The sequence below is a fragment of the Clytia hemisphaerica genome, unplaced genomic scaffold (assembly GCF_902728285.1).
Source record: "Clytia hemisphaerica strain Z4C2 unplaced genomic scaffold, Clytia hemisphaerica genome assembly, whole genome shotgun sequence".
Taxonomy (NCBI): Eukaryota; Metazoa; Cnidaria; class Hydrozoa; order Leptothecata; family Clytiidae; genus Clytia; species Clytia hemisphaerica.
The window spans coordinates 1,203,939-1,231,117 of record NW_027103855.1 but is presented as its reverse complement, the minus strand read 5'-3'; the positions used below and the strand labels follow the sequence as shown (position 1 = coordinate 1,231,117).

The following is a 27,179-nucleotide window of genomic DNA, read 5'->3' as shown; positions in this document are numbered from 1 at the left end:
CAGTCAGTAATGTAATACGAGTATTCGCTAAAATTTATCCACGCGAAATTTTTTGAAATCGTGATTCGCTAAAATAAATCCAAAAAAAATCAAGATTTTCCTGACTCGCTAATATACGCTAAAATTAGTCTCGCTAAAATTTCGACGATTAAAGTATTAAAAAAGGGCTAATCCCATCACACCATAAAAGTACAAACACCCTGCTATTTCTATTTTTTAGGTACCATATTACTTTGAATAAATGCCCAGGCGTTTATTAAACTTTTTTGAAAATAATTTTCAAATCATTATTTCAAACCTTGGTCTGCCTTGGTTAATATTTTTTTTAAAGGATGAGTTTGTCAATTAAATGCTAGAAAATTTTGATACCTGCACCAGTGCAACAAGGGGCTTAAACTCAATTTGCGGCTCCCAATTACATTTCTCAACTTTTAAATTTTGTATTCTTTAAATTGATATTCTAAAATTCACAAAGACAACAAAATGGGTGGGGGTATGTGCAAGCCATTAAGGGTCCCTTTTTCACACTCTCAAAAGTCCCTGAAAGGGGTAAAAAAGCCATTAAAAAGCAAAATTTTAAAAACATCAAAATTTGACAAAGTTTTCGAAATTCAGCCTCTCTAAGGGTCTATTTTCAAACTTTGGCTCAGACATACCTGTCATCTGCCAAAGCTAGTATCCCCCGTAACTCTGTCATACTCAAGACAAACTCACATTCTCTGGTTCTTACAAGATGAGGCATTTTGAGTCTTTTACACACATGGCTCAATAAAGTTTACTTAAAAAAAATCTTACCAGATATATAATAATTATATTTGTTAATTCTACATGCAAATACTTGCTAATTTTCATGTTTTTGAGACATGCCATAATTTACCTGAGTCTGACTTTATTAAGAAAAGAGAATACAAGGGTGAATAAGTTCCTTACAATTTCTTGACAAAAAATTAATCGTGATTATTCTTCCCAAATCTTAAATCTGCAATTCTAAAGTCGAGCAAAATGAATGAATTGAATATTGGGTAAAAAGACAAGGGCAAAAATAAACCATTTACATGATATATTACATGACATGATATATTTTATATGCTCTACATTGTCTTTTTACTAACCATGTTTCTATCATTTATAATTTTTATGTAATTTAGATAAAGATCGATGAAAAATGTTTCTGTTACAACTAATTTGCATTTATTATATGGTGGTATCAACATCAACAAAAGAGTTTGAGTTTTCAGCTGATGAGAAACGTGTTCAGAGAGGTAGAGAAACTTACGAACAGTTTGATAAAGATTTTCGATTCAAAAATTCAAAATGTTGGCGTGCAGCATTGGATCATATAGATGAAAGTTGTAGACAAATGAGTGATATTCATCAAAGTTATTTAGCTCTTCAATTTGCTAATTGCCATTTAGAGAAATCTGGTATGGACACTTATGGATGTACGTTAGAGACTTTTCGAGAATGTACAAATAAAATGTCACCTATTGCTTTTAACACATATACACAATTCTTTGGTCAAGTGACCGATATATGTTTCTACTTTCAAAGTGAAATTTGGAGAGATAAAACTGAGGATACCATCTTGAAATTATCGGAAAGTTCTAAACAAGCACTGAATGTATTATCTAAATCTGTTCAACAACAAAAAGAAGTTTTGTCAGCACAAGAAGAAAGTTTACAAAACCAACAAGATATCATCAAGAATGAGAATTTATTGAAAGAAACACTATTGACATCAGCTCAATCAGCAAAAGATGTATTTGCCGAAGTTCGTGAACAAGCTCAACAACAAAAAACAATGTTCTCAGAAACATTTGATAACATCTTTCAAAGTTTTGAGAAACTGGCTAATGTACAAAATATGCTTTTGGGTGAATTTATTGGATTTCAGTCTATAGCTTTCTACCTTACAGCAACCATTGTTTGTTATTTGTTTACGAGTACACCCCAAACGTCTGGTAGCCGACTTTGGCTCTTTGCAGCTTTATCCTTGTTGATTGTATCAGAAAGAGTTTTCGTTGGAAAGATAGTTGATGATGAATCTGAACAGTTAACCTCTGTGAGTTTATATAATCACTATATCAATCTCATTACCAGTATTTTTTTACTCGATTTTGCCTTTTCACTTTCACTTTCACTTTTATGTTTCTATACTCAGAGTGTCAGACGTTCAGCGAGTTTACACTACACTTATACCAAGAATTTATTATAGACACTGGATAACCAACGAGCTATATTTTCATTGATTTCTCATGTTCTAGCCTTGTCCGCAGTAATAAAATTATTATTCACTCTCCTTCCTTCATTAAACGATTTTTCGTAACATTTTAATCATTTTTTTCATCCTAACACAGTCATTTCAATTCCCAAATAAAAATTAAGTTTTCCTTAGAGAGGCGAACGCATCAAAATAATTGCTAATTACGTGCCGTTATGACGTTTCAGTTGCAAGAAAGATACGAAAAACATGCTATGTATGAAAAATTGAATGTTGACACCAGAAATTTTTCAAAATTTAACCTCAATAAAACCACCGATCCACCACGAGCCTCCAAAATATTTTCATACCACGGTGAAGCCAAGACACCCAAGTCTGATATATGTCGATCTTAGCTCTTCTCAGAAAGATGTTAGAAAGATATCGCCAACTTAAAATTCTGTGTCATTTTAGGCTCTTTGTTTGATTTTTCTTGTCTGATGATGTTTTTGTCACAACAGATTTAATACATGTATCCGTTAAGTATTTTAGCATTTATTTCCAAATTTTTGGCGAGTAAATGTACAAATAGATAAAGATGAGGACTTTTTAAAAGTGAGATTATTAATCATTTTTCAAGATCAGAGAACTTCGAGCCGCCATGACAGTTGTCCTTTGCGGACAAAGCTAGATCCTCGATTGTTTTCTTAAACTTTAAATAAAAGAAAGACAATGGTTCGCTTTCCACCGTTTTATACGTTGTTTATCCAGTGTATATAATAAATTCATGCTTATACAAACGTCTGATTGCAAACAACTCTCGTTGCGGCTCGTTTTATCGCATCCAATCAGATTTAAGTACTTTCCCTGTCAAAAAAACGACAATTCTGGTTGGTTTGATAAAATAACGCGCTCCAAACAAAGCAGACAAAGTTTGTCGTGTTTAATTTCTCTTGGGAATAACGTAGATGTTATTCTTTTGCCTTTGATAACAAAAAATATTATTGCCTTGAGAATACGAAAATTTTCCGAATAGTTACCGTAATTACCTATAACCAAATTCCCCTAACATTCAAAAGCAAAATCACAAAAATTAATAATAGCCACTTTTTGGTGATTTTGGCGCTTTTGATTGTTAAGGGAACTTTTGGTTTGTTATAGGTAAGTACGATACGAGAAAGCCCTTAATTTGACTTAAAACATAACTGTATTTTTTTCCATACAGGAACGAATGCACGAGAGAATTTGGGTTCTGCGAAAAATCTTTCTGGTATTGGCGACAATTATTCTTGGCATTTTCATTTTTCGTTACAAAGATTTCAATAAAATCAATTATGGAATGTTACAAGAAATCCAATTACAAGTGACTGAGTTGAGAAAGATTCAGCAAACTACCTCGCAGGTTAGTTTGTATATTTCACCTCTCTAAATCTCTTTATGTTTTAATTTTACGGTAATAATATAATATGTTTCTTTCGTTTTCTCGAGTATCAAAGATCTACGTAATGTTTGAGCCGAACCTTCTGGAAAGCGACCCTTAAAACGACTAAATTTTCGCGAAAAAGTGACCCTTGAGTTAAACATTTTTCGAAAAATTTCCTAAACATAGACTTTTATCATGGTTTCCATACTCTTAAAGGTAACCTACAGAGACTTAGGAAGGTCAAAAGCCGACCCTTACTTTCCACGTACCCAGTACCTAATTTTGGAAAAAGTACAAAGTACAAGTTTCTTTGACGTTTTTTGGACCTACCCCGGTGGAGGTCCTATAAATTAACCTTTGTCCGTTCGTCCGTTCGTTCGTTCGTTCGTTTGTTATTAGCTTTCCTCGTGATTGGCTCGTTAGTTTTTTCTGATTTTTTGCACAAAGATGCATAACTATAAACCCTCGAATGTGACGGAGCCCGATTTTCAAAAAAAAAATTTTTTGGGCAAATTTGGGCCAAAAAACGGCTAAAAAACGGGTTTTTTGGACTTTGTGAAAAATTAGGTCATTAATTTTTTCTGATTTTTTGCATGAAAGTAGGGTACCATCGTAGGTAAAAAATGGCTTAAGCAGATTTTTGCAAAAAAATTTTGTTGGCTCAAAAAACGCATGTTTATCTATAAGAATCACTATTAATAAGCATACATCAATGTTCTTAGTCAAATTACTCAATTTTTTTATGAGATAGATGTTTTTTTTGCTCAGGAGGGCTTACTTTTACAGAATATGTGTGTTTCGACATGAAATTTTGGTTGCTTGGCGTGTTTTTATAGAAAAACTGGCCATATTCTATAATTTTTTATAAGCACATTATCAATTACTTAGGTATTAGCTTTTCTCGAGATTGGCTCTTTTATTCTTCATGATTTTGGGCACAAAGATGCATAACTATAAACCCTCGAATGTGACGGGAGCTCGATTTTTGGAGAAAAAAATTTTGGGGTAAATTTCAGCTAAAAAACGGCTAAAAAAAGGGTTTTTTGGACTTGTTTTTTTCTGAATTTTTGCATGAAAGTAGGTTAAAGATGACTCAAGCAGATTTTTGTAAAAAAAGAATTTTCAGCTCAAAAAACGCATATTTATCTATAAGAATCACTATTAATAAGCATACATCAATGTTCTTAAAATGATTTTTTTGATGAGATATGTATTTTTGCTCTTGAAGTCTTGAATATGAAAGAATATTTCAACCGCATGAAATTTTGGTTTTTAAACGTGTTTTTTTTTTATAAGAAACAAACGACTAATTTTAATAGATCGTCACTATTTGTGTTCTAAATGATTGTTTAATGGTCACGCTTATGTAGATATCAATTATATGTGTTAAATGCATAACCAGGTAGGTCCATAAAAGTATCACTTGTTTCACAGGTGACAACCAATTGTTTAGATGAAACAGACTCGTCAACATCTCTGGAGAAAACAATCATCAAAAAGGATCAACATCAACAACAAATAGAACATCAACAACGTTTCGCTGAAGCTGCCAAGAAATTAGAGTAAGAAAATTCGCCAATAAAAATAAATCGGGAGGAAAAGGGGGGGAGTGCTAATTAGCACATAACGTTGTTTCAACATCTAATCAGGGGTATAAAGTGGAGATTTCCAGGAAGGAGTGATAACCCTAATGTTTGGATAAAGGTATCAATAATATCATGTAAAGTAATGAAGCCCTATAGAAATCTCTTTTTTGTACATATTTACACCCCTTTTCACAGACCCAGTGGGACCCCTTCACACTGGAAATATCGGCCAAAATATGGTTTCGGGTGGAAAATTATTTTTTGTTTCCACTGAAAATAATCAAATAAAATAATCCTCGCTGCAAAATATTTACTATTTTTCCCATCCCCACTGAATTTTCTGACTTAAAAACAAAATTGAAATCCCCAGCCATAAAAGATATGGGAATATCAATCCCATTGAGTTTCAGTCCGTTAATTCTATCCCCACTGGCTGAAAAAATCCTACCGGGTCTGTGAGAAGGGGGTGTATTTTTACATTATTTTCTAGCTTATTTACGAGAGGCTCTATCAAGAAGCTCAGTCGGTAGAAAATTCGCCTTTAATCCAAGGGTTGTGGGTTCGATTCCAGTCAACGCCAATGAGAAGCTTAGATTGGGTAATTTGATTAGGTTTTAAGTTACTGAATGAAAGCTGAGAGTATGTGTGGCGCTCCGCAGCATTCGAATTTTCAGGTCTAGTGCAAATAGAAAAAGGGATAAACTTCCTCAGTCCTGGCTCCACCAATAGCCGCCAGATAAACACCATATTTACTAATTACTATCATGCCACTCTGAAAATTTGTTCTTTTATTTTTTAGAATGACAGTTAGTTCGTTTGTGACAAGTACACCACACAAAGTCAACTTATCACTCTTAGCTGAACAAACAGAAAATATATACAGATCCCTCTCCACCATCACCACAAAGGAGAAGAAAAATCATTCACGATTAGCAGAATTTTCGGATGACGATGATGTTTTGAATGACACACCGACTCCGCCATCTTTTTCGTCTTCATCTTCCAAAAAGAAAGATCGAAGAAAATTTTGTGTTTTGAATACAATTAATGAAAATTTGAACGTAAGTGTCTTTCTCTTTTTATAAGGTGAAACCAAATTAATTTGTTGTTCTATGGGCTAAGATACTGAATGAATGCATACATGTTTTTTTATAAGCAAGTGTCTGCCCCTTGGTCAGGCTCGTGTATGCTTAAGTTGTCACAACATCCAGGCATAGCTTATCAGCTTATGTTTCTATATATTAATAGCGGTGCTTTGTGTGTCTGTGTGTCACCACTTTCGTTTTCGCTTTGTTTGTGTTTTAGAATTGTGACTTTTAGTCTCTTGCTCCACAAATTTGTTCTATTAGATTCGCGCCATTTGCAAAAGATTTCACAAGCAGTGTTTTGTTCTCGATAAGTTTGTTTTGATTGACAGATCGGATAGAGCCTGGTTTAGACTTTATTCAGCCTTTGTTTTGAAATTTAAGACCCATCTACATTTAGTAATTTTAACTTCTGCCCAGCTTTGCCCGATCCTGTTTTTCTCTTTTCTTTTGTTTGAAATGTATTCGAATGTATTTAACGATCGTATTTATTAATGATATTCGAATTCTTTTCAAAACAAAACAAGTTTCTATTATAGAAAGAACATTTCAAATGTAAATCAAAACATAAAAATTAGAAAGTTTGTCGAACAATAACAGCATTCAAAGGGCGATAAAAAGCAAGAGAAGAAATTAGTCCATCTCTTTCTTCATATAAAAACATTTAAGTGTTAAAAAATGTGTACGTCATTTTACATGTTTAAATTCGAAAAGTTATGACAAGGGTTTAAAAAAAGCAATTTAGAATTGACTTATTTATCTTTTTAAATCTGATAAAAACAAAGTTGCACGATTCTTTGTGGCTTTCCCGCTTTTTCCTAAAGAATTTTAATTTCTACGTTTCACTCCTCTTTACCATGACATTTTCTCAAATACACCTTATCGGAAATTCCACCTCCTCGCGTTGTTGCTACGCAACATTTTTTGGGAGGTAAACAAAGCTCGATATTGCGGTTTTCAGGCAAAAAGCCTTACAAAACACCCAAAATGTTGATGCCAAAAGAGCCTCCAAATCAACTGAAGAACCACCGAAGTTGTTGTTTTTCTCTTTCTAATAGCTTCTGCTAGCATCTTGAAAGCTTTGTTTTGTTTGTTTTTTTCAAATTCAGTGTATTTTTAGGAACATAAACAAGCCAGATATAAGCAAATGAGTTCTTGTTTTAAGCGGGAACTTTTATACAGGTCTAGAACTCATGTAGTATATTTACGTGACGGAAATGTAGTGCTGAAGCTGGGCCGTACTACGCAAGCGTACTCCATGGATTGCTAGCCATACCGTCGCTACTCGCGCTACCATTTATGTTTACCTCCCAATTTCAACGGATCCATTTTAGCGCAATTGTTCTTGTGGAATTTCCGATAAGGTGTATTGTCGAAAACTGGACGGCGTGTTTAATGCGAGCGAAGCGAGAAAAAGATCTCCTAGGGAGGGTTAGAGTCAAACTTTGAAGATATCTTTTTATTCATTTGATCGTTTTTTTAAGCCAGCTTCAACATCCAAATAACCTGATAACAGCTGTTCATAATTTTCTTACGCGCACGGTAAACCTCTGAAGGCGCTTGAAAATTATACATAAGAGGAAAATATAGTCCTCCCGTGGAAAATTCTACAACAAGAATCTTGTTGTGCGCCGGAAAGCTAAAAACTGATACAGCACCCTATTCATGAACACAATCCCGCAACTTTGTTGTCGTTCTTAGTCCTTTTAGACGAACGCGGTCCTTACGATTTCGAGATTGCATATTCGTCAGATTGTTTGTTTTCACACATCCCTTTAGAGCTTCAGCGTGGTGTGCAGAAAACATTCGCAATCTGATCTCAGGTTACATCCAAAGGACTTTTAGTGCTTTCAGCTACAGCTTAACCGGCGTGCGACGCCGGGTACCGGCTAGTATTATATGTTTATGAATCATGCTTATGATTCACCCGAGCCAAGTTTTAAGTGGAATTTCAGAATTTCTAAAGAATTTGTTCAGATTTTGGGAGCAGTGGAATATAGCTAGCCGTGGAATGTCTTTTTTTTACTTGACCTCTTCCAAACCTTTTGAAACAGATAAAAAATGACAGCTTGAAAGATATTTCAGGCTGACATAATAATGCTTATTTTATGCTTAGGAATTCTGAAAATCTGAGCCTTCATATGCTTATAAGCATGTATAAGGTTTTATATTGAGTTGCCTTACACGCTATCTCAAAAGTATAAGGACACTTTCCTTTCTTAACACTTTCTTGGCACCTTTTTTATTATTCCGAAAGGATTTTGTTACTTTATGATAGACTAGTAAACCACGTCGTTGTATTTCGCTGCAATTGTATTTCATTTATATTCACTTGATATTAATAAATTTATTTGAAGAAAAATAAGTGACTGGAACGATTTGGAAAGGTTCCAAATAAACGGAGGGGGGGGCTGGAAAATTTTCAAAATTGTAATTACGAAAACCCAAAAATAAGGTAAATATAGGCTAAAATCAGGCTATTTAGAGCAGAATAAGGGACCTTCTCTTTGAAAGTTGAATAAAAATTAATAAACAGGGGGTCCTAATAAGGTCTGGGGGGTTGGTAAATTTTCGAAAAATAACAAGCGGGGGGGGGGGCCGTTTATTTGGAACCTTAAAGTAACCCGCACAAAATCGAGGATGGTCATAACGCTGACATTAATTTTTCTTTTCAGGAAAGTCGATACAATTTACGAAAGCGAAGGAGCAGTATAAACGGAACATTGAATAAATCTTCAAATGGTGTCAAATGAAATTTAAAACATTTTTGTATTACCTCACCTGTCTTGTATAAATTTGACGCAATAAGTGTTTTTGTTGTAACTTTTCCATTTTTATGGTTCCGTTCAATTTAAAATATTTTCGTGTTTTTTATTGGTAATTTTATATTTTGGTCGTTTTTCTTGACCTTGAATTTGTAAATATTTTCTAGTAATTTTTTGTATACGCATTTCGCCTTGTCAATATTTTTTAAGATTCGAATTTCGAATAAAGTAAATTTTATAAATTAAAAAAAAAAAGAAAACAGAAAATTTCATGCATAATCAGAATACGTGCGAGCCTCACTGGATTTTGGTTCTTTTTTTTTAGCTTGGGGTCCACTAAGGGCTTTTTGATAGAATGGATGGTGTGATTAAATGGCCCTGTATTGTATGATAACTCTTAATTTTGAGCTTTTAGTCAGGCGGACTGTAAGATCCGCAAGATGATTTACCCCACGGACATTGTGACATGTACGAACATTTTATGGAAGAGCCAAATGTTTCTTTTTATACGGGAATGGAAATCGGCAATTTTGGTTTCCAAATTCTCAACTATATTTTTCAAATTGAAGCATTTTGTTGTTTGGAATTTTCGTAGGAACTGTTTTTGTATAAGAATATACTTTATAAGAATATTCACGATGAAATTGGCCAAAAAATTAATAATATGCTAAGAATATCACCATCATGGATTTTAGCTACTGAAGCTAAGAAATGACATTTTTAGAGTATTTTCAATTATAAATTGCCAATTACCCCCAAGTAAGGCTCACTACTTTCACAAAACTGCCATTTTATGCAAATATATCAAATGCCAAATCTACAATCATAGTCGAAATTATTTTAACATGTTTCAGAATTTTTAAAGTTCGGGCGAGAATTGCTATTTTATAGCACTTCAATTAAATATTTCGATTTTGGAGGGGTTTGGTGGCTTCTAGGCTATATTCCAACCAAACCTTATTGGAGCAAATTCGAGCTTTTAAATCCTGAGATCCTAAGGTCGTAAGTCTCCAGATTGTAGTCTGAATTAGGTTCTTAACCTGAGAATGCTGTACAAATATGTCAGGATGATTTTCCCGAAAAGTTAAGAATATTCATCATGAAATGAAGAAACACCATTCTTATAGAAGAGCGTGTATCGTTCGAGCTATAATCCTGGTATGATGTAGCGATCGTTTAACCCCTGGAAAATTTGAAATGTCGGGACAAGCATGGAACAAGAGTTTTTCCTGTTATTAAAATCTTAACACTTCTCGAGTGACTTAGGGCAAGTCTCAAAAACCTAACAGTTTACCCTAAGTTTTCGCTACCAATAGTAGCCAGATTCAGAGATCCACTTAGGGCTCTAAAGTACCTCTAGACCTTAAAGTTTCAGGACCCGGTGTTACGTAATTAAATATTAACCCAAAAATTAATTATTAAAGAAATTGTAATCGTCACGATTAATTTGATCGAATTTGGTGACGTCGTGAATCGTATAATCGCTATAATATTAAAAATACATGTCCAATCTTTCCCAAATTTTAACCAAAGATGCATCTAACTGAAATGTATCTTTTTGAAATAAAAGTTTTTGAAAAATTTGATGACGTCAGCAAAAAATCGCGTTTTTCGATTTGTTGCATTTTTTGCTGACGTCATCAAAATCTTTTAAAAATTTTTCATTAAAAAGTTTGGCACCATTAAGATGCATCTTTGGTCCAAATTTGACAAAGATTTGACATGTACTTATATAGTTAAAGATAATTTTCGATTTATGACGTCATAAATCGATGACGTCATAATTCACACTTTCTTTAATAATTAATTTTTAGGTTAATATTTAATTACATAACAACCGGGTCATGAAACCTTAAGGTATAGGTCATCTAAAAATCAATAAGTGAATACCTGAGATTGGGTGCTATTGGTCGCGGATTTGGGATTTGTGATTTTTAAAAATCTAGACATGACCTAACTCACCCGAGTTATCAAAATTTCGAGTCAAAAATATTTCCCATATGCAACTTGATTGATGAAAACTTGACATTTTTTGCGTAAATGAACATTTTGCGAATCATTGGGAAGATCTGAAAATTTTTGAACTAAAAGTTGGCTTGAGTTAAGTGTCACCACGAAAATTTCTTAAAAAATCGTTGTCCTGAATTCAATAAGGGCAAAAATTGTGATGAAAGGTTTTAAAATGCAGTTAAGAAATTTTGCATTCTAAGCAAAAATTCCACTTTCCCGTCCGCACTTACATATTTTTGAAAAAAGACAAGGATGTCATAGCTGTAGTATACGTTTTTTTTATCAGAACATCCAAATTTTTTGAAGCCTTTGGATGTTCTAAACTTTTTGAGATTCAAGCCTAAAAATGTTCTTAATTTCACCATTTTGTGAGTATTTTGGTCCATTTTCCTAAGAAATTGGGTGTTTTAGAGTCTTCAAAGCCTCGTTCTTAAAATTTTGGTCATCGAAGCTTTGTTCTTATATAGTTTGTTCTTATATAAATTGTATAAAAAACGTGTATACACATCATTGTTTCAACATCTCGTTCTAATTGACTTCTCCACCATCCAGATAACAATGCTAAAAGTTGCAAAGTGAGGATTTTCAAGAAGACCAAACATAGATATCTTATATATAAAACACTAGATAGAACTACTCTGTATTTCTCAAGCATCGGCAGGTGAAGCAAATTGCCGGCACCGAACTATGGTCTACTTATCAAAGATGGCGAATTATTTTGATTCGAATAGCAGGGACGGAACAGCTCTATCTGTGAGATGAAATAACAAATTATGATCAAATCTTCATTATTATTCTCATTCATAAATTACAAGTTAAAAATTTTAATCAAAACAGAAACAAACAAATTTACAGTGTTTTTCTACATAAATTATGTAATACAATAAAAAATTTTCATGATCAGAATTTAGCAAACATATTTCAGAAGTATACGAAGGCAAGAATATTCTTTGTCGCAGTAGCAATTCCACTAGATGTCCCTTTCATGAGGTTTATCACATTGAGTCTAAAGGCGAATCTTCAACCCTTCTCAGGCAAGAAAAATTGAAGCCACTTATTTCCCATCCAAAACTCGCCTAGAACGCGCCGTAATCATGACGGTTCCTAGCGGTTCCTTTGTTTTTGAGGACTGCATTTTTTGAAATCTAGCGATAGATTTTAGTTTCGATCCGGTATTTGTGTAAAAACCACGCGTAGGTATTCTGGATGGGGAATAAGTAGTTTCATTTCCCATCCAGGAGTCTCAAGTCCAGCCCTTCGGGCTTGGAAGTCAATGGTTTATCTCCAGTAAAAAAGGAGTTTCGCGGTTGTTGTTAAACTTAACTATGTTAGCAACTTTCTAAGTTTCTTCGGGACTAAGATCTTTAGGGTTCTGAAACTAGTTTAATTTTGACAATTGCAACAAAATCAAATTTTATTCAAGTTGAAAATGGCTGTCTTTGACCTTAAGAACAAGAAAGTAAGTAGGGAAAGTCAACCAAGTATGGTTGTATATGACAAATCAAATAATTTCGTCAGACGCAATGCCTCGTCAACATTATACTAAAATTTCTAAAAAATGATGAAAATATCTACATTGAAATAAATAATTTTACCTTAGTAGCTTGTTAACGTTTTTATAAAACGAAGACAGAATCGTTCTTGAGCTTATTCATCGGAGTTTATCGTCGGCATCCAATGCCATCGAAAAAGGCACAGAGCTTCAAATCTACATTAATTTTTCAAAAATAGGGCGGCGCCACATTGAATCCACTTGTGGGGCTCTCCGCCGGCTGGTACGTTGAGTTGTGCCACAATTTTCTCTCGCTTGATAGTGTAATAGATGGGTAAAGCGATGCAATCATCCACTGGGTATGGTTCAGCTTGCTCCTGATAATAGATGAAGAAAAGTGGTTATTATCCAAAAAGTATAAAAGAATCGAATTCGTGATATGCACACGGCGCTCTTGTCTGTACACATACCCATATCTACGTCTAATTTCAAAATTGATTGCCGTAGAGGGTCTGTTGTCATTGTCTTTTCTCATTTGAGATTTTTCAAACCGACCGCTGCGATGGAGTGTTGTTTAGAGAGTGGAGACAATGAGAGAAGTGTTGCTATTTATAAATCATACTTCATCGCAGAGGTCAACGTACGGAAATTTTTTATCAAGCAGACAATGCGCACAGATTGTGATGCGAAGCGATAAAACAGTAAAAACAGTAAAATAAGAGTTAATTCCGGACTTTTTGGGTCTTTCCGAGTGAAAAATAAACACAATCTTGACCTCAGTCAAGAGGAATGATAAAAGGATTTTGAGAGGTTCTGTGACCTATAAATAAGCACTTAACATATATAGTCATACTTGTAGTTCGTGGTCTTTCAGAGTATATATTCTAAAACATACTATGATAATATACAGTGTATAGAATTGAAAAATCTTAATCTTAACTAACAAATTTCCTGCCATCCACCGTAGATCGATCGAATGATCGAATTATCAAACTTTGTTTTTACGTAATTTGATCCATTTTCTCCAGTCCTATCTTACACCACGCCGATCTATTCTTTTTTCTACTTTTTCCTTGTTATGAGGTGACTTTATTTGTACAATTTCATCTTCATATGGACATTAATTTTAGAGATACAAACGAAACAAGCCCGCCGAAATAATCCCGATTTTTTAAAGTTCCACAGAAAGATAACCGTGCACAAACATTGAATATATTGTTCCTCGTTGAAGAAATGAGGTTGCTCGAATTTCAGCCACAGCAACGTCTCCATATTCGTCTCGGCAGATCCACCAAGAAAATGATGAAAACGAAAACCAGTTCAAAAATGGAGAAGAATGAAGCACCAATACACAAACCCATCAAACCACCAACATCAGCGATCAAATCTTCAATTTCAAAACGATTTTTTTCTTCTTCAAGGGAGCTACGAAACGTGTTATAATACACATTCAGAATAGTGAAATTATGACGAATATCTTTATTGGATAACTTAATGTTCCGAGTTTCTTTCAACAAGGCATTGATTCGCATTACTTTCTCATTGGACAACCAGGATGATACTAGAGTGGAGGAGGTGTAAGAGGTCGAACTGCAAGCTTGTCGACATCCGCAATCATTCTTCCAAAAAGAACTCCCATCAAACTGCTCTAAACATTGTGAACAATTGGAGGATATATTCAATGCTGGTAAAGCATCATATCCAATCACATCTCGGTACTTTGGTAAAATATCACCACACGTTTTGTACGATTTCCGTAGATTACACACAGAAAGACAAACAGATTGATCGTAGCCTCCTGGTATTGGTAGATTTGATTCGTTGTACCCACGCATGCAATTCTGTGATTTTGTCGTACGTTTCCGATAAAGTTGTATATGATTTAGAAAGCCCAACTGGAGATGGTAAACGTTACTCCAGAAATCTGGAAATGTTAACGGCTCATGCACTGCAACTAGTATCTCTCCTTGTGTAGGATAGTGGTTCACGTAATCGTAAAAACTGTTGTTCAAATCTTTAAGATAAGTGTCACTTTTGATGTATAGTAGAAGCTGTAGTCCATTATTTAAGCCAATATCTTTTTGTGTTAACTTACCATCAAAGTTAAACATCATACAAGAAGGACCTAGGGTCACGCTATTCCAATATTGTTTACCACAAGTTTCTGATTTCCCACCAAAAGAACAATATTTTTTTATTTGGTCGACAAATACTCCAGCACCCGGTGAAAATCTTTCGAAATCTGGTTCAGACAGTGTGGTGGAGTTCATCAACGCAAATGCCAAGAGTTGGTTAGCATTTGCAGAGCCTTGATAGTATTTGACGGAATGGTCGCGAGGGTTACGCATATTACAGATTGTAATTGCAGGGAAGCTCAGATTACCATATTCGATGGAGCTGACAGTATAGGTTGGGTTTGATTGGAATTTGTCATAAGTCTGGCAAAAAAAGTAATATAGAAGAGCCAAGCTTGCAGAAAAGAGAATAAACCAACATATTTTGACGAAGCCTGATGGACTACTGATAACTCTTGGTAATCCATGAATCGTAAGAGAGTCCAAACCAACCACGTTTGATTGTTGTTGTTCTTTGTACATCTTTTGAACCAATTCCAATTCAGATTTAAGTTTAGTGACTTTTTTTTCAAGTTCATTTTCATTTTTCCCTTCTTCAATCTTTTTCAGTTCTTCTTCAATGCAAATTTTAGCGCTGGTTTTAAACATCCACTTTTTCACTGTACTGAACATGATTTTAATTGTTGAAGATTTCAGTTCTGGCTTTCAGTCAATGAATCTCGATGGGTCTCGTCTTAAAATCGATTCAGAACTTAGAATTCATGCGTTTTCCTAATCTTTGCCTCTTAATTTTGGTCTTTGATAATTTTTAATAGGTTAGCTTTCAGCCCACATCCGTTCTTGTCTTGTCTTTCTATCATTTGATGCGAACCGTTTGACAGTTAAAATATAGTTTGTTCTGAATAGCTTTTTTTTCTCTATGAAAAAGGAGTTGATTGGAAACTTAAATATAACGAGTCTTAAAAACCCTTTCATTGCTTCATCATAATAATGTCCAAGTTCAGAAGAAAATCGGACATATTAATTACTTCTTCAAATATGAAAAATGAGAGTTTAGGTTTACATCTAGAATTACCGACACCACGCAATTTTTGGATACAAGTTTCTGTTACAACTTTGGATTTTGCAAAAGAAATGAAAATGCCCCTGAAAATTTACAAACTCTAGGCAACCCTCAACTACTACAATAAGTCACGAACAAGACAACTTATGCTGCTTTTTGATGAGCTTATAATTGAAAATTTCAGTTTTTTTTTGTGATTTAGAAATATTAATTTTCAAGGAAAATCAAGAGAACTAAAGCGGAAGAACTCTCAAAGGAACGTTACTAACTAACAGAGGTCATTTAAAAAGCAGTTAAAATAGGATATCAAATTTCTCCTTGAATGACTTCAAAGGAGAAAAACGAAGATCGGATTTAATTTCAAGCACAATGAAAAGATGATTCATAGTTGGGTGTATGAAAAAGGACTGAATGAACAACTTATAAATTGTTTACCTTTGGTATCCAGGCAACAGTGCATGACGGGATAGCACTAACACTAGGTGAATTACGTTCGTTTTCTGATAATGCATTGCCATCAAAAGTGCATCCTTCTAGTTGCAAACCACCGAGCTGTAGGAAAAAAGATAGCAAACAGTCAATCATGCTCAAGGCCGGTCTCCACTTGCGCGCGCTGCGATCAAGGGGCTATTCTTCTAACAGCCGAAAATACTTTCAAAAATTACAATTAATAAAAAAGGGGAGTCCGGAGAAGAGGGTTTGAAAAAAAAAAGAAAAATTAACAAGCAGGGGGGGGGGCTATTTATTAGGCCACCTAAAAGGACTTTTTAGACAGTCTTTGGATTTATTTTCACGGCATTTACAGCCGGCCGGCTCGGCTATCTAAGAACTTAACAAGAAAATTGGAAGTAGCGGGGATTCGAACTACAAACCCTAGGTTTGTGGCTCTGGCAACTGGGAAGTTGTGTTACTTTACTTCTATGGATGCTATGGACATTCTATGGACATTTTACCGGCTTGGTGGGTGTTGGGTAGAAAAAATGACCGACTTTTCAAAAAACAAATCAAAACAAAAAAACGAAAATGGAAATGGAAATGAAATTCGATCACAAAAGAATCAATCTTTTGTTCAAAAAAGCTTTGATTAAGTTTCACACAAAATATATAGAAAGATTTGGCTATGCTACCTTGATGGAATGGCGTGCTCCATTAATGCCACCAGATTTCCATGAAGAAACCAACTTCAAGTTGTCCATCGGGGTTTTACTCAATCTAAATGACATAATAGATAGACATAAAAATACAACTGAAAATATATTGATTGAATGTTTTTAAACATGTTTTTAAATTTTAAACTTTGAAAAATGGCTTCAAATTATAACACAGATAGACATAATAAACAAGGACTGAACATTTTCTTATAATTTGCTAGAATTCATTTTTTTCACGTTTAAGTTGTTGCAGTGTGACATACGCGTGTCGCCGACGTAATTTTCTTGGTATACCGTCAACACGAACAGAACAATTTCTCAAATCTTTATTTTTGTCACCTCATGTCACGTTTGATACCGAAATACAGTAACCTTTTTTCTCCAAGCACCGAAGGAAAAAAAGCTGTGATATACCGTTTTACCGTTAAACCCGTACGCCCCTCAACATATCTACCTTGAAATTATGATATGATATGCACCACTGGAGAGTCTTCTTATTACTTTATAAAAATTTTCCACCCAATACGTCACTTTTTCTATTTTTAAGTGACGTATTGGGTGAACATTTTAAAAGTTCTCAGAAAACTCTCCAGAGGTACATATCATGAATTCTGACAGAATAATAATTTTTGCTTTTGTTTTGATTCTAACTTAAAGTATTTCAGGCAGTAATAGCAAAGCAATAATGCATGTCAACTGCTTTGACAAATTTGTGTACTATTCAGGCTAGCGATGGATCGTCTGAATACACAGGTTGCAAAATTAAAGTCTGAAGATAAATCACGCTTTTACTCGAAATTTTGATGTGCTTGTTACATGATATTTATTTCTGATTGGTTAGAATTTATTGACACTAATAAAGTTATCATCTGTAAGTTGTAAAGCAAGTAACATGGAAATAAAATCACGTGAACTTTTTCGAGTAATCACATGTTTCGACTAAACTGATATAATTTTGCAACCCGTGTATAGTCAACTTTTCAGGATCAATATCAATAATTACCTAGCAGTTTGCTGTCTGAAAGCATTCAAGAAAGTATCTGGATGGAACAACTCCGACAAATCTAATACACTAGACAACAAGGAACCACCCTGGATTTTCTCCAACCATACTGACAGAGCATTGGTCTTCTGCATGATAGCTTTTAACCATTGGACAGGATCTTCAGGACCTTCCCACAGTTTCATCCACGATCCAGGTGTTTCGTGATGCATCAATGCACCAGCAACCTCTTGAACAGATTTGGTGACCAATTGGGTTCCTTGATAGAAAGGAAAAAGTTTTATATAATAAACCGTTTTAGCAGACTAAAGATTTGGAATAACACTGCTCCTTTCAACAGATTAAATAAATTAGTTTTTATGTCAGAAAAGTTATCGGCCCTTTTACGCCGTTCCCTCAGATTTTGAGCTAACGCCAGAACCTAAAAAAATTGCTAAAATTGGATTCAAAACAGTCAAAAACAACAAAATTCCTGGTAAATATTGTTGACATTTTGTTCAACAGAACGACATTGTACGTTTTAAAATTTGAATCGGAAAAAAAAACATATGTTACCTTTGATGACTTTTGCAAGTGAAGAGAGTGAGGCATGAACTTGTTGTGCGAGTTGTATGGCATTATAATGTTCAAGTAATATGAAAGATTCAACAGGTTGTGTTCGTTCATCGTCTTTTGGTGCTGACACTTTCTGTTGGATGACCTTTGATCCCTGAAGTTATGGAGAAAGAAAGATAACACAAAGCTTTTCTTCCCCCTTTTTTATAAGAACGTACATAATTTTTGAAGTCTTCGGGTGTTCTTAACTTCTTGAGTTTGAAGCCTATAAATGTTCTCATTATTTTGTGAGTATTTTTGTGCAATTTCCTAAGAAATAGAGTGTTTTAGAGTCTTAAAATGTCCTTAACATGTTCTTAATATTTTGATCTTCGAAGCCTTGTGTTCTTATATAATTTGTTCTTTGAACACAAAAACGAATTTCGTCAGCTACAAAAATTTGCCGGTGAAAAGATTCGCCACCAAGCGTCACTGACAAAGATTTCAACTTTCATAACGTCATATTACCTGATTGAGTTTCTTCCAGAGGTTAAGTATAGGTGCCAGTTCACTACCCCATTTGTCTTTATCGAACTTGTTGGCACCTACTGATGATCGCATCATTACTTTCAATTGAGAAATCACCTAAAAGGAGAAAAAGACAAAAGTTGCCATAAATTGTAAAACAGTCGTCCAGTCTCTATAACCTCGAAGGTCTCAATGACTGGAATGGTCCATAATGACGGTAAGAATTATCCTGATTCGAATATAAGGAAACATCGGAAGCGTTGTTTTCAAAATATAGCTGACTTTCTCTAATTCGATCTCCATTCAAAGGACCAAGAATGTTCTTAGAATTAAAGAAAGATTCGAATTAAAGAGAGTATTTTATACGATTTTCCAGCAAAGAGAACCCATATTATAGTTTGAATTACAGAAAGGCTTTTAAACGATAAAGGTTTAAATTAGAGGGAGATGACTGCAGGTCAGAGTTCAGCAACATAGGTTTCCAGGTCGTATAGTTAGCCAGGGGTTCACTTAAAGCTTTTTTTATAGACTGGATGGCGCGAAAAGCTCAGTCAGAAGTAGGCTCTAATAGTCTATTGTATAGTGAGTTTAGATAGTTGATATGATTATTAAACTCCGGTTAAGGAGTTTCTTAAAATCAGTGTTTTTCATTTGTAATTGTGCGTAAATCCGATTTATCGCGATAGTCGGGTTTGATTTCCCGAGTTGGTTTGTATTTGCGCTCGCACTCGGATATACTCTTTTAAATTTTATGTTAGATACCTTATTGGCCAAAACTTAGTCGGCCCTTAGTGACTAAATTTTGACGAGGTGACTAAAATTAGGGCCGACTAATAATTAAGGCCGACTAAAATTAAGGTATATTAAGAAAGGCTGACCACGATAAAGATACTTGCATAATGGTTCGCTATTCAAAAATGACAATTACCGGAGTTTGCAGCCGTCATTACGGTTGTTTTCATAAAATTATGATCAGTTCCTCAAATTCTCACAACACCAATTCGTACCAACAGATTCCAAAAAATCTAGTTGGGAACAACCTTCAAACAAAACTCAAGGAAGCCTGACATAAATTTCATATATATATATTCGTTCTGCTATTTCTCAAAAAAATGGCTGATTGTGGGTGAACATGACGCCACACAGAATCGGTATATAAATCGATAAGATGAGATTACCTGAGAACTAATATTTCTTTGAGCAGCGCGTTCGATGTTCGCAGGTAAGCCAAAGTACGCGGGTTGATCTTCTTCAGGTAAGCTAGAAATGACATCTTGGATATCCTTGTAGTTTGAAGAGGATGGTAGTTGTATTGTTTTGGGAAACAAATTTCCTTTGCCACGCCCATTCTAAAAGTAAAAAAAAAACGCGTGATTTGTCATTCATGGCTCATAAGCAAGTTCTAGGTGGTCCCTAATGGAAAAATATTCTAGGTGGCCCCTAAGTTTAAGAAATGTTAAGCACAATTAAATGCAACATAAGCCTGTTGACAAGAACCCCAAAAACTATTACCGTCTCACTGCGACAGAACTTTTATTAAATATGAAAAAATGTATAGTGAAATCTATGAGATGGACAAAGTTTTGCACCGCAGGCTAAAATTTTTGCTCTTCTAAATTCACTTTGACCGAACTAACACAATTTAGAATTCAGCCCCCAGGGGACCCCTAGCTGAGTAGGTACTATTTCTAGGTACCTAGGTTAGTGTGTTTAACCTCCTGCGACCGGGGGGGGGGGGGGGGTGAAGCTATATCATTATCGGTTAAGATGATGCTATAGATTCAACAGGGTTCTTAAAAAATTGTTTTTGAAAATCTTAAAGTTAAATTCCATCATCAGAAAACGAAACACCTTTAGGAGGGGAAAAATTTCGTAGGTGAACATTTTCGTCAGAATAGTCCTACATTTGAAATTGAGTGGGAAAACAACTTGTCAATTTGTCAAAAATATGTTTAGATTAAAAAAACCTTTCTAATGCGTGTAATACAGTAATATGATGTGTTATATTTTCGGATTAGTCTTCACATCACATTTCCAAAAACGTTTTTTAAAGAGGTGTCACAAGAAAGGTTCAAGGAAAAGGTTTTACACCTTTTCGACCGTCGTTGCGCGGACAGACGCGTGTTATTTAAAATACTTTTATTACAGTATCACCCATATGACCCAATACTGTTTGGACACCTTTTTCGTTTGAATTTTATGTGCGAAAAAAAAAGACTGAGACGAGTTTAAGCAGAAATACGGACATATAAATTTCGTACTCGGCAAGTGGCAGCTACATACATTTTTAAAATTCAATTCCTTTTTGTATTGAAAAAGGCCAAGTGGCCGAAATATTCATAGAATAATATCTTTTTCCTAACTACACTTTCAAATAGAAGGAGAAAATTGGCTTATACTTGACAAAATACATTCGAAAAAAGATATATCAAACACAACACAAAAATATTGATAACTTACACTTAGTGTTTCCGAGAAATATTTCTGTAGATAGGATGTCAATACTCGAACATCAAAGACGTTGTCTACACGACCACCATAAATTGCATTCTCAAATAGACCGTGCACGAAATCCCATTTGATGTTCCCTGAACCTGTAAAAATGAAAAAAGAAAAAGAAAGATATTGACGAGTTCTGTTTGCGAACAGAAATCTGAAAGGATAAAACTAAAAACAAATTAGAAAAAGATGCGAGCGCGAAAAGGTCAAAAGTCGGTTAAATTGACTCTCGCTTTTTCGAACTTCTGTTATTCGAATCCTTCCATTATTTGAAGTTACTCCAAGTCCCCATCGAGGAGAAACTATCCTAGGATACTTTCTATAGTTCGAATCTCTCTGTAATTCGAACAAATAAGAAACCCCGTTCGAGTTCGAATTATTGAGGGTCAACTGTATCCTAAGGTACCAAAAATACTATGAAAAACGTGTACAGTTCACTCTCTCTAATTCGATTTCTAAGGGACTAAAGTCTTCTTCGAATTAGAGAAAGATTTATAATTGTAGAGAGTATTTTATACTAGTTCAGCTGAGGGGACAAATACTTTAGTTCAAAACAGTATTTTATACTTCAGCTAGTTCGAATTAGAGAAAGATTATAATTGCAGAGAGTATTTTATACTAGTTCAGCTGAGGGGACAAATACTTTAGTTCGAATTAGAGAAATATTTATAATTGCAGAGAGTATTTTATACTAGTTCAGCTGAGGGGACAAATACTTTAGTTCGAATTAGAGAAAGATTTATAATTGCAGAGAGTATTTTATACTAGTTCAGCTGAGGGGACAAATACTTTAGTTCGAATTAGAGAAATATTTATAATTGCAGAGAGTATTTTATACTAGTTCAGCTGAGGGGACAAATACTTTAGTTCGAATTAGAGAAGATTTTATAATTGCAGAGAGTATTTTATACTAGTTCAGCTGAGGGGACAAATACTTTAGTTCGAATTAGAGAAAGATTTATAATTGCAGAGAGTATTTTATACTAGTTCAGCAAATACTTTAGTTCGAGAGAAAGATTTATAATTGCAGAGAGTATTTTATACTAGTTCAGCTGAGGGGACAAATACTTTAGTTCGAATTAGAGAAAGATTTATAATTGCAGAGAGAGTATTTTATACTAGTTCAGCTGAGGGGACAAATACTTTAGTTCGAATTAGAGAAGATATTTATAATTGCAGAGAGTATTTTATACTAGTTCAGCTGAGGGGACAAATACTTTAGTTCGAATTAGAGAAGATTTATAATTGCAGAGAGTATTTTATACTAGTTCAGCTGAGGGGGACAAATACTTTAGTTCGAATTAGAGAAAGATTTATAATTGCAGAGAGTATTTTATACTAGTTCAGCTGAGGGGACAAATACTTTAGTTCGAATTAGAGAAAGATTTATAATTGCAGAGAGTATTTTATACTATACTTCAGCTGAGGGGACAAATACTTTAGTTCGAATTAGAGAAAGATTTATAATTGCAGAGAGTATTTTATACTAGTTTCAGCTGAGGGGACAAACTTTAGTTCGAATTAGAGAAAGATTTATAATTGCAGAGAGTATTTATACTAGTTCAGCTGAGGGGACAAATACTTTAGTTCGAATTAGAGAAAGATTTATAATTGTAGAGAGTATTTTATACTAGTTCAGCTGAGGGGACAAATACTTTAGTTCGAATTAGAGAAATATTTATAACTGCAGAGAGTATTTTATACTAGTTCAGCTGAGGGGACAAATACTTTAGTTCGAATTAGAGAAAGATTTATAATTGCAGAGAGTATTTTATACTAGTTCAGCTGAGGGGACAAATACTTTAGTTCGAATTAGAGAAAGATTTATAACTGCAGAGAGTATTTTATACTAGTTCAGCTGAGGGGACAAATACTTTAGTTCGAATTAGAGAAAGATTTATAATTGCAGAGAGTATTTTATACTAGTTCAGCTGAGGGGACAAATACTTTAGTTCGAATTAGAGAAAGATTTATAATTGTAGAGAGTATTTTATACTACTTCAGCTGAGGGGACAAATACTTTAGTTCGAACTAGAGAAAGATTTATAATTGCAGAGAGTATTTTATACTAGTTCAGCTGAGGGGACAAATACTTTAGTTCGAATTAGAGAAAGATTTATAATTGCAGAGAGTATTTTATACTAGTTCAGCTGAGGGGACAAATACTTTAGTTCGAATTAGAGAAAGATTTATAATTGCAGAGAGTATTTTATACTAGTTCAGCTGAGGGGACAAATACTTTAGTTCGAATTAGAGAAAGATTCATAATTGTAGAGAGTATTTTATACTAGTTTAGCTGAGGGGACAAATACTTTAGTTCGAATTAGAGAGAGTCAACTGTATATGGAAGATTTAGGATTTGAGTATTTCTCCCTTTCTTGACGAAGATCGAAAATTTTTGAAGCCTTCGGATGCTTATAACTTTTTGAGTTTATAATTTAACATGTTCTTATTTTTACCATTTTGTGAGCATTAGTGTCCATTTTCCTAATCGGGTGTTTTAGAGTCAAAGCCTTAAAATGTTCTTAATTTGTTCTTATATTTTTTTCCAAAGAGGCCTTTATGTTCTTGTGCAGTTTGTTCTTATAAAAAGAACGTGTACTATCACTTACCAGCCATTTTGTATAAGCGGTCAATGATGTCAGCTCCTGCACGCAAGTCGGCCATCGAGAATTCGTACGATTTCGTCCAGCCCTGAACAAATAAGAATACGAAAAAAAAGAGAGTTGTAAAGTTAAGGTTTCATTTAAGAACAAAATAGAGTATGCCAGTAGTATTCATAATTTTTTAAAATTTGTCAAATCATTTGACACTAAAATAAAGGTTCTGAATGAAAATATCGTATTGGAGTAGCGTATTACTTCGAATAAACGCCCCCTCGAATAAACTTCCCTCCCTAACGGGAAAAAAATCAATAAGCCCCCCTTTATTCAAATGCCTTTGGCTAAAAAAAATTAATAAACGCCCCTCCTCGATTAAACGCCCCTCGTAAAATCCAAAAAATCTATTAAACGCCCTAGGCGTTTATTCGAACTAATAAGGTACAAATCTTTTTTTTTTGGTCGCCGAAGCTTGTAGGTAAGAGAAAAATTAGACATAAAAATACAAAACCTGAGGAATGAAGTTTCTTCGTTCTTCAACTAAAGCGTGCAACCATGCCAATGCAAAAAGAGTCTGTGCTCTACTCGATCCATTCCCTTCTTGAACAAATTTGGCAGACCAACTATCGTAAGACCTTTGCATATTTTTTTTGATTCCTGGAGGTGCTTCAAGAGTGACTTTCAAACTGGATTGGAGTAAGATGGTAGGGAACTTGGGGTGTGTTTCGGCTGTAAGCCATAGCCTGAAACCTTCGTGAGGTTGCAATCCATTTAAGACCTTAAATAAAATGAGCATGATTGTTTCAATGATGCAATTTCCAATACTAAAACTTTTTTATATTGTAAAATTGACGAGCAAAGTACCAGTGAACTTTTTCTTTTTCGGTTAATTCGAACTGCTATTATTCGATTCTTTCTAAAAATCGAACTAATTCTCAGCTCCCTTAAAAGAACAAACACTCCCTATAGTTCAAATCTTTCTCTAATTCGAAGAATATTTTTTGGTCCTTTGAAAATCGAATTAAAGAGAGTCAACCACAAAGTTTTTTTTTAATCAATCCGACTGGGGAATTTCCGCCAGCCTACCTTTTCAAGTTTTGGAAGCCATGAAGTGACGAGATGAAGATTTTTCAAACACAACCAATCACCATTCTTCGAACAATCAGATAATAATTTCATGGCAATCTCTGATTGACCTTGACCCATGGCAACCTACAAAAACAAAAAGTTCAAAACTTCTTAGAAAACAGTTCATTTCCAAAGAAATTCAAATCATAAATTTTATTTTCAATACTTTTTAATGTTTTCATCATTGTTTTAAGGGAGCGTCTCCAAATATTGTTTCATTTTTTTCGTTTCAAATTGTTTCATGAACGAATTAAAACGAAGTTCAAACGAAATTCAAACGAAGCTCAAACGAAATGCATAATTAGTTCTAATTTAGAGATAATTATCTAATATTATCTCTGAGTTATTTCTATTTCGTTTCATTTCGTTTAGAGAAACTTCTCACTTAAAATTTTCTGAAACGGATAGGATAGGGAGTTCATGTTTAATTTCACACATGCACGCTTTTTTAGGAATATATCATAATGACCGAACTTTACTTTCAACAGAATGTTTTGGTTGAAGATCAATCCATATTGAAGTCTGCTTTCGTATTTCATGATGTAGACTTTTTCTGAAATATGTTTTTCTTACTATTCGGGGCTATCAGCTAACCTAGTTTTATTGCATCAATTATCCAGCTTTTCCAACTTTTTACGTTGAATTTCAATAAAAATGTTTATATAAATTTCATTTCTGTACATATGATTAGTGCGTAAACACTCAGAGTGCATAGTGTGCAGAGGTGTCTGAACCCCCCCCATTTTTATTCAATCCCTCCCCCCCTATATAATCATCTCCCCTATTTTTAAAATGTTGTGAACGCACACCATTTACAGCAATCCACGGCCGGAACCATTTAATACTAAAAGCATCATACTAAATTAAAAAACCTCAGAAAAATGATAGCAAATTTCTGTTCTTTTGTCATCTCTGAAAGTTGAAAAATAATTGTGATCTTCAGTCTGTATCAGTAAAAGAAAATACTAATATTTAGACCAAAAAGTTGTTATCCTTCTTTTTTATTTGAGCCCCCTCTAAAAGCTCAAACCCCCCATTTTATTTGGAAAATCACCTATCCCCCTATAAAGCCTTCCTTGAAAAGTGCGATCCCCCCCTTAAAAAAAAGGGGGGTCCACACTATGGAGTGATATATCTTTTAGTTTTTTGATAAATGGGAAGGAAACTTTTAAAATATTGATATATGGCTCTGGTTCTTTAAAAAATCGTGCACTCTATGACATTGATTCACGACACTTGTTTAGTAAAAATTTTATTGAAATAATAGGAGTCTTCAATATCTTGAAATTTGTTTGATTTCGTTTAACGTAGTAAGTTTAGATTATGATCAATTCATGATATGCACCATTGCAATGTCTTCCACAGACGCAACATCTGATTGGTTGAAAGTGGCGTATTGACTGATTTTACGTCACTTACAACCAATCGGCTGTTGGGTCCGTCACAATGATGCATATCATGATCACGAATATTCATTGAATGCATGCAACATAATCTGTTCTGACGATACCCGGCTATCGTTACCATGACAATCAATGGCACACGAAATGATGTCACCGACAGCCAAAAATAATTTTAAGAAAACCCGAAGGCATTACGTCATTTTAAACGAGCATGCGTTAGTATAGTATGAAGAAAAAAACTTACTTGGTGATAGCGATCAGCACCGACTGTTTGAGTGGCCAATTCTTGCAATTCCTGTAAGAAGAATAACAAGGGAGATGAAATAATTTGATATTTCATGCAGTTTAACCAAAATCAAAATGAAAGCCCCCAAATTAAAGGGCACTATTCGCATAGTTTTCACACAAATGCTGGATTGGAAGTAAAACTAAGCGCTAAATTTAACGAAATGTACCACTCCAAAACAAAGCACACACTAGATTTAATCACATGCTCGAAATGCGATGTTTCAGTTTTAAAGTAACGCCTATATGATTCGCCTCTATCTTTCGGCTACTTCAAAACCTGTATTTGGTGAATCACAAAGCGAAAGTATTTGACGTTCACATTTCTTGGATCGCAAAGTTTCAATTT

The 27,179-nt window shown here is 34.3% G+C and overlaps 3 protein-coding genes across 5 annotated transcripts in view; 1 reads left to right on the top strand and 2 right to left on the bottom strand.

The window, feature by feature from the left end:
* The first annotated feature begins 1,146 nt into the window (after nt 1–1,146).
* Nucleotides 1,147–9,336, top strand: LOC136808216 (uncharacterized). Of its 2 annotated transcripts, none has more exons than XR_010846843.1 (5): nt 1,147–2,062; nt 3,426–3,602; nt 5,058–5,185; nt 6,009–6,439; nt 8,188–9,305. XR_010846843.1 is itself a non-coding variant. In XM_067064753.1 (5 exons), exons 1-5 carry the CDS (start codon nt 1,166–1,168, stop codon nt 9,045–9,047), a joined length of 1,542 nt encoding a protein of 513 aa, XP_066920854.1. In that variant the 5' UTR covers nt 1,147–1,165; the 3' UTR covers nt 9,048–9,336. The 2 variants fall into 2 exon arrangements, 1 of the variants encoding a protein (XP_066920854.1); XM_067064753.1 differs by having other exon boundaries at nt 6,009–6,270; nt 8,970–9,336.
* Nucleotides 9,337–12,681: 3,345 nt separating this feature from the next.
* Nucleotides 12,682–27,179, bottom strand: part of LOC136808213 (cytoplasmic dynein 2 heavy chain 1-like) — a 78,290-nt gene continuing 63,792 nt past the window's right edge. For both annotated transcript variants that reach the window (XM_067064750.1, XM_067064749.1), the window contains exons 61-72: nt 26,790–26,840; nt 25,101–25,226; nt 24,526–24,792; nt 24,027–24,108; nt 21,376–21,509; nt 20,094–20,264; nt 18,916–19,032; nt 18,409–18,562; nt 17,854–18,112; nt 16,827–16,911; nt 16,135–16,251; nt 12,682–12,938 (exon numbers count right to left, since the gene is read on the bottom strand). In XM_067064750.1, coding sequence (XP_066920851.1) covers nt 12,783–12,938; nt 16,135–16,251; nt 16,827–16,911; nt 17,854–18,112; nt 18,409–18,562; nt 18,916–19,032; nt 20,094–20,264; nt 21,376–21,509; nt 24,027–24,108; nt 24,526–24,792; nt 25,101–25,226; nt 26,790–26,840 — 1,719 coding nt within the window. In that variant the 3' untranslated portion in view covers nt 12,682–12,782. The remainder of the gene's footprint in view (nt 12,939–16,134; nt 16,252–16,826; nt 16,912–17,853; nt 18,113–18,408; nt 18,563–18,915; nt 19,033–20,093; nt 20,265–21,375; nt 21,510–24,026; nt 24,109–24,525; nt 24,793–25,100; nt 25,227–26,789; nt 26,841–27,179) is intronic.
* Nucleotides 13,730–15,367, bottom strand: LOC136808214 (acid-sensing ion channel 4-B-like). The gene has a single exon (XM_067064751.1). The coding sequence runs from the start codon at nt 15,306–15,308 to the stop codon at nt 13,812–13,814; it is 1,497 nt and encodes a 498-aa protein (XP_066920852.1). The 5' UTR covers nt 15,309–15,367; the 3' UTR covers nt 13,730–13,811.